This window comes from Oncorhynchus keta, chromosome 30 (genome assembly GCF_023373465.1).
Source record: "Oncorhynchus keta strain PuntledgeMale-10-30-2019 chromosome 30, Oket_V2, whole genome shotgun sequence".
Taxonomy (NCBI): domain Eukaryota; kingdom Metazoa; phylum Chordata; class Actinopteri; order Salmoniformes; family Salmonidae; genus Oncorhynchus; species Oncorhynchus keta.
Genome location: NC_068450.1, coordinates 31,174,670 through 31,188,822, shown reverse-complemented (window position 1 = coordinate 31,188,822; position 14,153 = coordinate 31,174,670). Strand labels below are relative to the sequence as shown.

General features: G+C 44.6%; 1 protein-coding gene across 1 annotated transcript in view; it reads left to right on the top strand.

Annotated features, from left to right (window-relative positions):
* Positions 1-13,704, top strand: part of LOC118372128 (protocadherin gamma-C5-like) — a 40,645-nt gene extending 26,941 nt beyond the window's left edge. Inside the window, exons 3-4 of the mRNA XM_052488228.1 lie at positions 4,823-4,920; positions 10,348-13,704. Of these exons, the coding sequence (XP_052344188.1) occupies positions 4,823-4,920; positions 10,348-10,655 (406 nt within the window). The 3' untranslated portion in view covers positions 10,656-13,704. The remainder of the gene's footprint in view (positions 1-4,822; positions 4,921-10,347) is intronic.
* The last annotated feature ends 449 nt before the right edge of the window (positions 13,705-14,153 follow it).

Genomic DNA, 14,153 nt, shown 5'->3' with positions numbered 1-14,153 from the left:
GGACAGGAGTAACCCATAGTTGAAGTGGACAGTAGAGTCGAGGAAGTAGTTTGAAGGCCTCTTCATAGATAAGAGGGTTATTTCATGCATGGTTACAGTAGCAGCTCTTACTGACCAGTGAGAATGATCCCTCTGAGCATGAATAGTAATCGTCTTAGCCACAGGAAGAGATAGACTTGACCGCAGGGAGTGATAGTCCTGACCGCAGGGAGTGATAGTCCTGACCGCAGGGAGGGATAGTCCTGACCGCAGGGAGGGATAGTCCTGACCGCAGGGAGTGATAGTCCTGACCGCAGGGAGTGATAGTCCTGCCGCAGGGAGGGATAGTCCTGACTGCAGGGAGTGATAGTCCTGCCGCAGGGAGTGATAGTCCTGACCGCAGGGAGTGATAGTCCTGACCGCAGGGAGTGATAGTCCTGACCGCAGGGAGTGATAGTCCTGACCGCAGGGAGGGATAGTCCTGACCGCAGGGAGTGATAGTCCTGACCGCAGGGAGTGATAGTCCTGCCGCAGGGAGGGATAGTCCTGACTGCAGGAGTGATAGTCCTGCCGCAGGGAGTGATAGTCCTGACCGCAGGGAGTGATAGTCCTGACCGCAGGGAGTGATAGTCCTGACCGCAGGGAGTGATAGTCCTGACCGCAGGGAGTGATAGTCCTGACCGCAGGGAGGGATAGTCCTGACCGCAGGGAGTGATAGTCCTGACCGCAGGGAGTCCTGACCGCAGGGAGGATAGTCCTGACCGCAGGGGAGTGATAGTCCTGACCGCAGGGAGTGATAGTCCTGCCGCAGGGAGTGATAGTCCTGACCGCAGGGAGTGATAGTCCTGACCGCAGGGAGTGATAGTCCTGACCGCAGGGAGTGATAGTCCTGACCGCAGGGAGTGATAGTCCTGACCGCAGGGAGTGATAGTCCTGACCGCAGGGAGTGATAGTCCTGCCGCAGGGAGTGATAGTCCTGCCGCAGGGAGTGATAGTCCTGCCGCAGGGAGTGATAGTCCTGCCGCAGGGAGTGATAGTCCTGCCGCAGGGAGTGATAGTCCTGAGGGAGGATAGTCCTGCCGCAGGGAGGATAGTCCTGCCGCAGGGAGGATACTCCTGCCGCAGGGGAGTGATAGTGCCGCAGGGAGTGATACCCTGCCGCAGGGAGGATAGTCCTGACCGCAGGGAGTGATAGTCCTGACCGCAGGGAGTGATAGTCCTGACCGCAGGGAGGATAGTCCTGCCGCAGGGAGTGATAGTCCTGACCGCAGGGAGTGATAGTCCTGCCGCAGGGAGGATAGTCCTGACCGCAGGAGGGATAGTCCTGACCGCAGGGAGTGATAGTCCTGACCGCAGGGAGGGATAGTCTTGACCGCAGGGAGTGATAGTCCTGACCGCAGGGAGTGATAGTCCTGACCGCAGGGAGGATAGTCCTGACCGCAGGGAGGGATAGTCCTGACCGCAGGGAGGGATAGTCCTGACCGCAGGGAGGGATAGGGAGGGAGTGATAGTCCTGACCGCAGGGAGGGATAGTCCTGACCGCAGGGAGGGATAGTCCTGACCGCAGGGAGTGATAGTCCTGACCGCAGGGAGGGATAGTCCTGACCGCAGGGAGGGATAGTCTTGACCGCAGGGAGGATAGTCCTGACCGCAGGGAGTGATAGTCCTGACCGCAGGGAGTGATAGTCCTGACCGCAGGGAGGGATAGTCCTGACCCCAGGGAGGGATAGTCCTGACCGCAGGGAGTGATAGTCCTGACCGCAGGGAGGGATAGTCCTGACCGCAGGGAGTGATAGTCCTGACCGCATGGAGGGATAGTCCTGACCGCAGGGAGTGATAGTCCTGACCGCAGGGAGGGATAGTCCTGACCGCAGGGAGGGATAGTCCTGACCGCAGGGAGTGATAGTCCTGACCGCAGGGAGGGATAAAGCAAGGAGAGGCTAATTAGCGACAAACAAGGCCTCCTCATCTCTCCAATCCACCAAAGGAAACTAATCAAAATGGCCTCCCAGCTGCCTCCACTGACCCCACTTTAACCTTGTCTGGTTCTCATTTGAGATGCTGGCCGTGGTCAAACATGTAAGACTGTCTCACACTTTGGCACATCAGTAATTTTTTGGCGTAAAATTAAATGTGGGTGAAAATTTGGCAGAACATTTTGGCCCCACTTGTTTGAACAAAAACATGCTCAATCTCTATCCTCACATGGTTTGATGCCATTCCATTGGCTCCGCTCAAGCCATTATTATGAGCCGTCCTCCCTCAGCAGCCTCCAGTGCTCTCTACTGTAACGGTTTTATTGGCATGGGAAACGTATGTTATGGGAAACATATGTTAACATTCCCAAAGCAAGTGAAGTAGATAATAAACTAAATCCTACCCGCTCCATGTACTTTTGTCCAATGGGTTTTTAATTGGCATTCAGTTATTTTTTAAACTGCAGTCCATAACACGCATTCATCTTATTTTTACTGCTGCTCGTATAAGTCAGGAAGCTGGACCTGAGACCTTTTTAACCCCTCGCATGCCATTCTCTTTCCTCCCTGGGGCTTCAAACAGGGGCACAGCCTTTACCTACAACTAGTGGTGTCATTACTTACATTACATATTACATTTACTTGTTACATTTGTGCGTCGCCCTATGGAGTCCCACACAAAATCATAAAAAAGCTATATTACTTTACGCTAGTTTCATGAACATTTTTTAAAAATCTCATTGTTTGTTTGACTGTCGGAGGGAGCAAGGCGAACCGCGCACACTCTACCAAAGTCAGACTACTGTCTAACTCAGGTTTAATCACTAGTTCCTCCTTTCATCTGGGACTCTGCTTCCCTGTGCTAGTCTACAAGTTCTGCACTATCTATGGGCTGCTTAATTAGCCATATATACTGTAAGCCAAACATCTGTACAGATTTCCTATCTTTTCATTCAAAATCTTTTTCCCGAGACGTCAATTCTGGTTATAGACTGCATGTACACGGACCTATAGAGATGTATAGAGGGCACACTTGCCACTTTACTTTCCTTGTCATGTTTTGTGTTTCTTGTGGACCCCAGGAAGAGTAGCTGCTACTTCTGCAAAAGCTAATGGGGATCCAAATAAACTAAGCAAATATCACAGAAGTGATCAATGGCAAAGGTCAGAGGAGTGCCCTCTATACATTTCTATGGAAAGCAGCTGTCATGGCTTTTCTCCAAATATCATTTCTTTGCTTGCTAGTGCTGAGCGATTAGTGCTTTTTAAGGTCGGTACAAACATGAAATGCACTATGCATTATGTGGGTTGAATTCTGTAACAACACAGACTGAAACAATTAATAAAAGTCCCACGATAGTAGTGACTGTCCATTACTACTTATCACTTACTAACCATCATTTATTCACAATACTTTACTTTAATAAAATACTTCAGTTGCTGTGTATATTACATTAGTTTTATTCAATGACTTTATTACTTATTATTTATTGCAAAGTAAATGAGGCATACTTCTATGACTGCTTTTATGACTGCTGAACACCAACTATCAATCACTTAGATCATGTATTTTTAGGTAGAGATACTTTGCGAAGCAACTGCTCTCTATCCCTCTCCATGTCTGCCCCACACAGTAGTAGGCGCGCAATGGATTATGGTCGCGTAGTTAATTACCACGTTTTCTGTGCTAAACTATGTAGAATATTGGCCTGTTGGAAACTACAACTTCCAACTACATTGCCCAGTTTGGACTTGATCTGATTTATCTCTAAAGAAACTGTGCATTTAGTTCACAGAAAAAAATTATACGAACAAAATGGAATTCAAATAATTTAATTGACGTCGGTCAATTAGTTGTTTTAAAAAAACGAAAAAGAACCTAAATGTCACGGAATTGCTCAGCACTACCGTTCGCTCCAGAACTAAACGAGGAAACAAGTGGAGACCAGGTCACAGAAACATGCACCCTGTAGAGATATGATTCTGAAAGTAACGCACACGTAGCGTTGTTTGACAAAGTAACTGTAAAAAGGCATCTGATTATGTAACCCCCAATACTGCCCACAACCTCCTGGAGCTAATGAACTACTGATTTAGGTCGTCAAACAGCTGCTGAAGAGACTGGTGTGGTGAAAACCATCAGTCGACTGCTTCGAGGAAATGCCCGTGCCTAATGCCTATAGGACTCAGTGAGATATGGCAGGGTAGGGAAGGTTAGAGAACAGGGACATTGTAAAGCCCAGGCAGTCAGATACAGAACTGAAGAACCCAGAAAACAAACTGCAGAGTATCAGTGGCCTTCTCCGTTAGGTCTTGTGAAACAGGACGGGACTAGCAGAACTATTTGACCTAAATGTTTGTTTGTGTGTGTGTGTGTGCATGTGCGTGTGCAAGAAGGTGAGCGTTCTAGAGAGCAGATCTACTCCTTCCTTTGTTCCTCTACATGCTGATTACAGACTAAAAACAACCCTTTGAAGATCAACATTGCCCATATGGAAATGTTCAACGTGTGTGTGTCTCTGTGTGTGTCTCTGTGTGTTTAGCCAGCTGATCCTTTTTAATGTGGTGCCATTAAGGTTTCATCCGATTTACTACATGGTGCTGTGCTAGTGGACATGCTAGAGAGAGTGAGGATGTACTGAAGTGTGTGCTCATGCGTGCACATGACTGTGTGTGTGTTTGTACATCATCTTCGGATGTACACACAGGCTGTGTCTACTCATGATCAGACGCTGTGACTTGACATCATAAACCACCAAACGTCACACCAGGGACCAGCAACACAACAAAACACTCTCAAAAGACTACAGTTCCAAAATGGCTGCCAGTTGTTGACGTATGTGTCCTCTCTCTCTCTGTCCTTGCAGGGCTGGAGGCCCCCCTGAAATGGCCATGGGAACCGGACCCTGGCCCAACCCCCCCACCGAGGCCGAGCAGCTCCAAGCACTGATGGCCGCCGCCAACGGTGAGTCCAACACTTCTCCATTCATCTCTCTATCCCATCTCTCCATCCTTTATTCCAATCCTCTACCACTCTCTATCCCTCTCTTTCCATCACCACATCCCCATCTTCATTTGTTTTTATCCCCCTCTCTCCCTCAATGTGGTGGGGTACAAGGGAAGGGAGGGAGGGGTCATGGTTTGTTCCTGTTATGTTAGAGGGCATGAAGCCAGACTCATTGATAAAGATGTCCATGACCCATTGTACAGAGAGACAGACAGACAAATTTCAATAAGAAGTCTTAGCACATAGACTTCTGTCATTGTTTCATTGTTATTTCTACCATTGACACATCAATCCTCCCACGCACACACATATACCCCTCCCTCCAAGACACTGCTCACACACCCCGGATGTGATCTTACGGTTTCCATTAGGAGAATGATAGAATGACTCTGGCTGGATAGTGTGTCTGACAGTGAGAAAGAGGAAACACTCTCTGTGCAGGTTCAGACAGAGCCAGGGCACAGCTACCAGACGAGTCATATTAACAACAAGAAACACAGCTACCAGACGAGTCATATTAACAACAAGAAAGAGGCTACCAGACGAGTCATATTAACAACAAGAAACAGAGGCTACCAGACGAGTTATATTAACAACAAGAAACAGAGGCTACCAGACGAGTTATATTAACAACAAGAAACAGAGGCTACCAGACGAGTTATATTAACAACAAGAAACAGAGGCTACCAGACGAGTCATATTAACAACAAGAAACAGAGGCTACCAGACGAGTTATATTAACAACAAGAAACAGAGGCTACCAGACGAGTTATATTAACAACAAGAAACAGAGGCTACCAGACGAGTTATATTAACAACAAGAAACAGAGGCTACCAGACGAGTCATATTAACAACAAGAAACACAGCTACCAGACGAGTCATATTAACAACAAGAAACAGAGGCTACCAGACGAGTCATATTAACAACAAGAAACAGAGGCTACCAGACGAGTCATATTAACAACAAGAAACAGAGGCTACCAGACGAGTCATATTAACAACAAGAAACAGAGGCTACCAGACGAGGCATGTTAACAACAAGAAACAGAGGTCCCAGACGAGTCATATTAACAACAAGAAACAGAGGCTACCAGACGAGTCATATTAACAACAAGAAACAGAGGCTACCAGACGAGTCATATTAACAACAAGAAACAGAGGTCCCAGACGAGTCATATTAACAACTAGAAACACAGCTACCAGACGAGTCATATTAACAACAAGAAACACAGCTACCAGACGAGTCATATTAACAACAAGAAACAGAGGTCCCAGACGAGTCATATTAACAACAAGAAACAGAGGCTACCAGACGAGTTATATTAACAACAAGAAACAGAGGTCCCAGACGAGTCATATTAACAACAAGAAACAGAGGCTACCAGACGAGTCATATTAACAACAAGAAACAGAGGCTACCAGACGAGTCATATTAACAACAAGAAACAGAGGCTACCAGACGAGTCATATTAACAACAAGAAACAGAGGTCCCAGACGAGTCATATTAACAACAAGAAACAGAGGTCCCAGACGAGTCATATTAACAACAAGAAACAGAGGTACCAGACGAGTCATATTAACAACAAGAAACAGAGGTCCCAGACGAGTCATATTAACAACAAGAAACAGAAGTCCCAGACGAGTCATATTAACAACAAGAAACAGAGGCTACCAGACGAGTCATATTAACAACAAGAAACAGAGGCTACCAGACGAGTCATATTAACAACAAGAAACAGAGGCTACCAGACGAGTCATATTAACAACAAGAAATAGAAGTCCCAGACGAGTCATATTAACAACAAGAAACAGATGTACCAGACGAGTCATATTAACAACAAGAAAGAGGCTACCAGACGAGTCATATTAACAACAAGAAACAGAGGCTACCAGACGAGTCATATTAACAACAAGAAACAGACGTCCCAGACGAGTCATATTAACAACAAGAAACAGAGGTACCAGACGAGTCATATTAACAACAAGAAACAGAGGTACCAGACGAGTAATATTAACAACAAGAAACAGAGGCTACTAGACGAGTCATATTAACAACAAGAAACAGAGGCTACCAGACGAGTCATATTAACAACAAGAAACAGAGGCTACCAGACGAGTCATATTAACAACAAGAAACAGAGGTCCCAGACGAGTCATATTAACAACTAGAAACACAGTACCAGACGAGTCATATTAACAACAAGAAACACAGGTACCAGACGAGTTATATTAACAACAAGAAACAGAGGTCCCAGACGAGTCATATTAACAACAAGAAACAGAGGCTACCAGACGAGTTATATTAACAACAAGAAACAGAGGTCCCAGACGAGTCATATTAACAACAAGAAACACAGCTACCAGACGAGTCATATTAACAACAAGAAACAGGCTACCAGACGAGTCATATTAACAACAAGAAACAGAGGTCCCAGACGAGTCATATTAACAACTAGAAACACAGCTACCAGACGAGTCATATTAACAACAAGAAACAGAGGCTACCAGACGAGTCATATTAACAACAAGAAACAGAGGCTACCAGACGAGTCATATTAACAACAAGAAACACAGCTACCAGACGAGTCATATTAACAACAAGAAACAGAGGTCCCAGACGAGTCATATTAACAACAAGAAACGGAGGCTACCAGACGAGTCATATTAACAACTAGAAACGGAGGCTACCAGACGAGTCATATTAACAACAAGAAACAGAGCTACCAGACGAGTCATATTAACAACAAGAAACAGAGGTCCCAGACGAGTCATATTAACAACAAGAAACAGAGGCTACCAGACGAGTCATATTAACAACAAGAAACACAGCTACCAGACGAGTCATATTAACAACAAGAAACAGAGGCTACCAGACGAGTCATATTAACAACAAGAAACAGAGGCTACCAGACGAGTCATATTAACAACAAGAAACAGAGGCTACCAGACGAGTCATATTAACAACAAGAAACAGAGGCTACCAGACGAGTCATATTAACAACAAGAAACAGAGGTCCCAGACGAGTCATATTAACAACAAGAAACAGAGGCTACCAGACGAGTCATATTAACAACAAGAAACACAGCTACCAGACGAGTCATATTAACAACAAGAAACAGAGGCTACCAGACGAGTCATATTAACAACAAGAAACAGAGGCTACCAGACGAGTCATATTAACAACAAGAAACAGAGGTCCCAGACGAGTCATATTAACAACAAGAAACAGAAGTACCAGACGAGTCATATTAACAACTAGAAACACAGCTACCAGATGAGTCATATTAACAACTAGAAACACAGCTACCAGATGAGTCATATTAATTACAACAAGAAACACAGCTACCAGACGAGTCATATTAACAACAAGAAACAGAGGTCCCAGACGAGTCATATTAACAACAAGAAACACAGCTACCAGACGAGTTATATTAACAACAAGAAACAGAGGTCGCAGACGAGTCATTAACAAAAAGAAACACAGCTACCAGACAAGTTATATTAACAACAAGAAACAGAGGTCCCAGACGAGTCATATTAACAACAAGAAACGGAGGCTACCAGACGAGTCATATTAACAACAAGAAACGGAGGCTACCAGACGAGTCATATTAACAACTAGAAACACAGCTACCAGATGAGTCATATTAATTACAACAAGAAACACAGCTACCAGACGAGTCATATTAACAACAAGAAACAGAGGTCCCAGACGAGTCATATTAACAACTAGAAACACAGCTACCAGACGAGTCATATTAACAACAAGAAACAGAGGTCGCAGACGAGTCATTAACAACAAGAAACAGAGGCTACCAGACAAGTTATATTAACAACAAGAAACAGAGGTCCCAGACGAGTCATATTAACAACAAGAAACGGAGGCTACCAGACGAGTCATTAACAACTAGAAACACAGCTACCAGACGAGTTATATTAACAACTAGAAACAGAGGCTACCAGACGAGTCATATTAACAACTAGAAACACAGCTACCAGACGAGTCATATTAACAACTAGAAACACAGCTACCAGACGAGTTATATTAACAACTAGAAACGGAGACTACCAGACGAGTCATATTAACAACAAGAAACAGAGGTCCCAGACGAGTCATATTAACAACTAGAAACAGAAGTCCCAGACGAGTCATCTTAACAACAAGAAACAGAGGCTACCAGATGAGTCATGTTAACTAGAAACGGAGGCTACCAGACGAGTCCTATTAACAACTAGAAACTGAGGCTACCAGACGAGTCATATTAACAACTAGAAACGGAGGCTACCAGACGAGTCATATTAACAACAAGAAACGGAGGTACCAGACGAGTCATATTAACAACAAGAAACAGAGGTCCCAGACGAGTCATATTAACAACAAGAAACGGAGGCTACCAGACGAGTCATATTAACAACTAGAAACGGAGGCTACCAGACGAGTCATATTAACAACTAGAAACGGAGGCTACCAGACGAGTCATGTTAACTAAAAATGGAGGCTACCAGACGAGTCCTATTAACAACTAGAAACGGAGGCTACCAGACGAGTCATATTAACAACTAGAAACGGAGGCTACCAGACGAGTCATGTTAACAACTAGAAACAGAGGCTACCAGACGACTCATGTTAACTAGAAACGGAGGCGACCAGGCGGGTCATGTTAACAACTAGAAACAGAGGCTACCAGACGAGTCATGTTAACTAGAAACGGAGGGTTTAGAATGTTATCAAAGGCAGATGGTGCTTCAGGTAGTGCATTAATAATCAGTTAGCAGATAGCCCAGTCAGTTAGCAGATAGCCCAGTTAGTTAGCAGATAGCACAGTCAGTTAGCCCAGTCAGTTAGCAGATAGCCCAGTCAGTTAGGGTAGCAGAAACAGCCATGTCAAATCAGCTATTGTCCCAGCTTCTTTTATCCGTAGTCTAATTCTACTAGCTTGTGTGGTTGCGTTTGTGTGTGTGTGAGCGTGCGTGCGTGTAGTGGAGGCAGAGAGCAGGGAATGGGGTCGGGATGTGTGTGTGTCCCTGTAGCTCTGGGCTGGGAGAGAATTATTAGCTAGCAGCTAGGTCACTCACACACATACATACATTCAGAAATGAACACACACACATGCACACCATGAATTCACAAGTTTCTCCACCTTGACAAAAGGTCTCTGCCTTTATTATTTTAGTCTCTCTCGATTCACTTCAGTCCAATTAGCTTTGCATAAACACACACGTTTACCAAGCAACATATAGAAGTGATCATTGAAATCCTAACAAATGGGAACAATCAATGTATTATACAAGTCATCTCTGCCGTGTCAGAACATCTTGTTAATATGTTCTATGTCCTCTCTGCTCTCCTCCTCCCCGCTCTGCCCCTCTTCTCCCCAGAAGTGAGCGAAGCGACCGCCACCCTGGGACCAGGCACCATGGGTCTAAGCACCCGTTACAGTCCCCAGTTCACCCTGCAGCACGTGCCCGACTACCGTCAGAACGTCTACATCCCTGGCAGCACGGCCACCCTGACCTCCAACCCCCAGCAGCAGCAGCAGCAACAGCAGATGCTGATGCAGCAGCAGATGGCAGCCCAACAACAGGCCCTGCAGGCCCAGCCCTCCGAGGCCTCGGCTCAGCCTGAACCCCCCAAGGCTGCCCAGACCCCCGCCTCCAAGAAGAAGTCCACCAAGAAGGAGAAGAAGTAGGATGGGTGGAAGGACGAACGATGAATGGATAGATATGGAGTATACGATGAGAAGAGAACAACCTGATGAGAAATTAAATTTAACCACAGGAGGCTGTTGAGGGGAGGAATGCTCGTAATGGCCGGAACAGAGCGAATGGAATGGCATCAAAGACATGGAAACCATGTGTTTGATACCATTCCTCTCCAGCCATTACCACAAGCCTGTCCTCCCCAATTAAAGTGCCACCAACCTCCTGTGAATTCAACCCTCGCTCACCCCCACTTTTCCACACAATGCGTTTACTCTAACCATGGTTGGAATTGTATTGGTCACGCTCATATGATAACACAAAATATGGAGATGGTTTGGGAATGTTTGTTTTTGGGCTCTTGAATCTGAAAAGGGTTGAAGGTTTGCAAACCGCATGGACATTTTATTTTTGTTTTCTTTCTGAAGGCTAGCTAGAAACTGTTGTTTTTGTTTTCTTTCTGAAGGCTAGCTAGAAACGGTTGTTTTTGTTTTCTTTCTGAAGGCTAGATAGAAACGGTTGTTTTTGTTTCCTTTCTGAAGGCTAGATAGAAACGGTTGTTTTTGTTTCCTTTCTGAAGGCTAGATAGAAACGGTTGTTTTTGTTTCCTTTCTGAAGGCTAGCTAGAAACGGTTGTTTTTGTTTCCTTTCTGAAGGCTAGCTAGAAACGGTTGTTTTTGTTTCCTTTCTGAAGGCTAGATAGAAACGGTTGTTTTTGTTTCCTTTCTGAAGGCTAGATAGAAACGGTTGTTTTTGTTTCCTTTCTGAAGGCTAGCTAGAAACGGTTGTTTTTGTTTCCTTTCTGAAGGCTAGCTAGAAACGGTTGTTTTTGGAAAGCCTGTGTTCTGTTCTACTCAACAGCAAAGTATTAATGGTATTTCCTGGTAAGGAAGACTGGAGTTGGGGGGTCAATTAATTTGGATTCACTTCAGACAACAGATTGAGTGTAAAAACCTTGCTAGGGTAACAAGGTTCACCCAGTGACGTATTCACAGGTTGATATTTTAACCATGTTCCCTAAGATGTTTCATGTTGGATTTGTAATTGTTTATTTTCCTGAGTTGGAAAGTAGATCAGTGTTGACTATAGTAGATGACTATAGTATAGATTCCTATATAGCAGTCCTAAAACCAATCTGTGCGGCATTCAGTTGAATTTGAAAATCCCGACATGAGCGTCGAGCCTCCACCGCTATATAGGATCAGCCTCATAGGATCCTACACCACAGCTCTTTGGAACACAAGGGTATCGTGTCCACTGGGAATATTCTACTCCTCTGCATGTTCCTATAGCTTCAAACCACAAACCTTCTAGAAGATTCAACAATGCATTGCTTAAGCGTTGCAAAGAGGACGACCACCTTAACTCTTCTCCCAAAAATACTGGTTGATAAATGCACTTTGTAGCATTTATCTGACGTGGTAGCGAAAAATCCTAAATATGATTTTGTAAGCATTAGTTAAATGGTAAGATTAGAATATTTTGCTTTTTATGACCTTAGCGTGAACCCTATTAGAGTGCTAGGGCAGAGGGGGAGGGGCATGTTATAGTACTATCATCAGCCCTATTGGCTGGCTTGGTGACATAGTAGGCACTGCCCCTTTTTTAGAACACCATAGATGGGCATAGAGACCACCTGCTGTCCCCTTATGCCCCCTCCCCTCACTGGCTATCCCACTTCAACCATAGGAGATGCACTGTTCATACTGCAAAGATGAGCTGTAGGGTAAAAAGCCCTTCAGAGGAGGGCACAAGTAGAGATCTTCAACAAATTGCTGAGAAGTTACACTTCTTAGGTCACCAGGCTCCAGATTGAGTGTTCACCCCTTGCTATGTATCCTGAAGTGCAGATAGTTATATTTCTTGATGTGATAAGACATGTTTTTTGACGACTCAGCAGCATAAGAGTTGTTTAGAAGATAAGTAGGAAGTCTTTACTTTATCGTCCTTCTGTCAGGCTCCCACCACATGAAGAGGCAGCATGGAGGCAGGGTTCAAGGGAGAGTGGAAAGGGATGGGGTGCGACGTCTGGGTTGGTACCATTAGATTGACTGGGAGGGGGGCAACGACCTTGGCTCTACTCACTGAATGTACATAGGCAAGGTCCACCCCTAAACTTCCTCGAATGCACTGACCCAGGTTAGAGGGTGACAGAGCCAAGCCAAGCATCTCTCCATGTCACAGAGGAGATACCACTTCAGAAGAAGGGAGCGGGGACAGAGTTCGCTAGTTCCATTCCTCGCTGTATCTATCCCCTCAGTGTAAATCCACTCTGGTAAAGCTAACCTCAAGCCTCTGCCCTCCACTCCCTGGTCCAGTGAAGGCTCTTCCCCACTGTAAATAAACACTGGTCCTGTCGGTGGTATGAGCCAGGTGTTTGTATAGTACGGACCACGTCCAGCATTTTCAAACTAAAAGTCCTCTCTCCACAAGGCGCGGCTTACTACTGGAATGTGTTGCATTTGTTTTTCAAGAAAAATATGAAAACCGCTGCGAGAAAAAAAGATCTCTGAAATGTTCTTCTACAGTTTGTGTTGCAATGTAGTAACTAAACACCATGAAGGCCAACTAACTAACTCTTCAGTGTAAATAAATAAAGTTGCTAACTTTAGAAGATGAGTAAACAGTGACACCCATAGACTAGTTAACTTGTGATATGTGTTGCGCACATTTTTGTGTTCATTTTCACTCTCCATTTTACCACCCTGTAAAGAAACCAACAAAAAAAAAAAAAGTATATTGAAAAAAATGTTTCTATCCTTCTGTAACCTCTTTACTTTTTCTTTCTGTGATTCATATCGCAAATTTGTGCAGGAATGCCTCTCTCTCTGTCCATATGAACAAATTATTATAAATATTATATATGTGTGTATGTCCGTCTGCTGCTGAATTAATCCTCTCCCGTGCTGTGGCCTGATATCTTTCTTATGAAACTCTTAAACCCCCCTAATCTCTTATTTGTTATGCTAATATTTATATTGCTGTTTTATTTTCCCTTGAACACTGACGTTTCAAATAAAAGGTTCAGAAATCATTAAACCCTCGTTGTCCGTCTAGAGTCTTTTCTACCGAGCAGCTTGGTTTGTAAGATGGGAAAAATGTATTTTAGTTAAGGGAACTTTATAAATTGTGTTAATAAAATAGTGCAGAATGATACAATATTCAATACAGTCACTAACAACATAATTAGGATCCAACTTAAATTGTACCATAATCATGTATCATGATTATAGATACCCAACTAAGGCATTACAGCACATTAAACAACTAGTAAAGTTGTCCTGGCAGCCACAGTGTTCCAGTCTGTTCTGTTGGCCAGGGGTTGTTAAGTGGCAGTAGTTCTGCATCAGTTTGCTCAGCTTTTATCTGTGACCCAGATCCACCAGACTTCATCAGCACCACGCTATCCCATAATCCTCTGCTCCCAGCAGCCTCAACTCACACGCCCGTTTGAAGTGTCCGCTGCGATGGGGAAACAGGGGAAATGG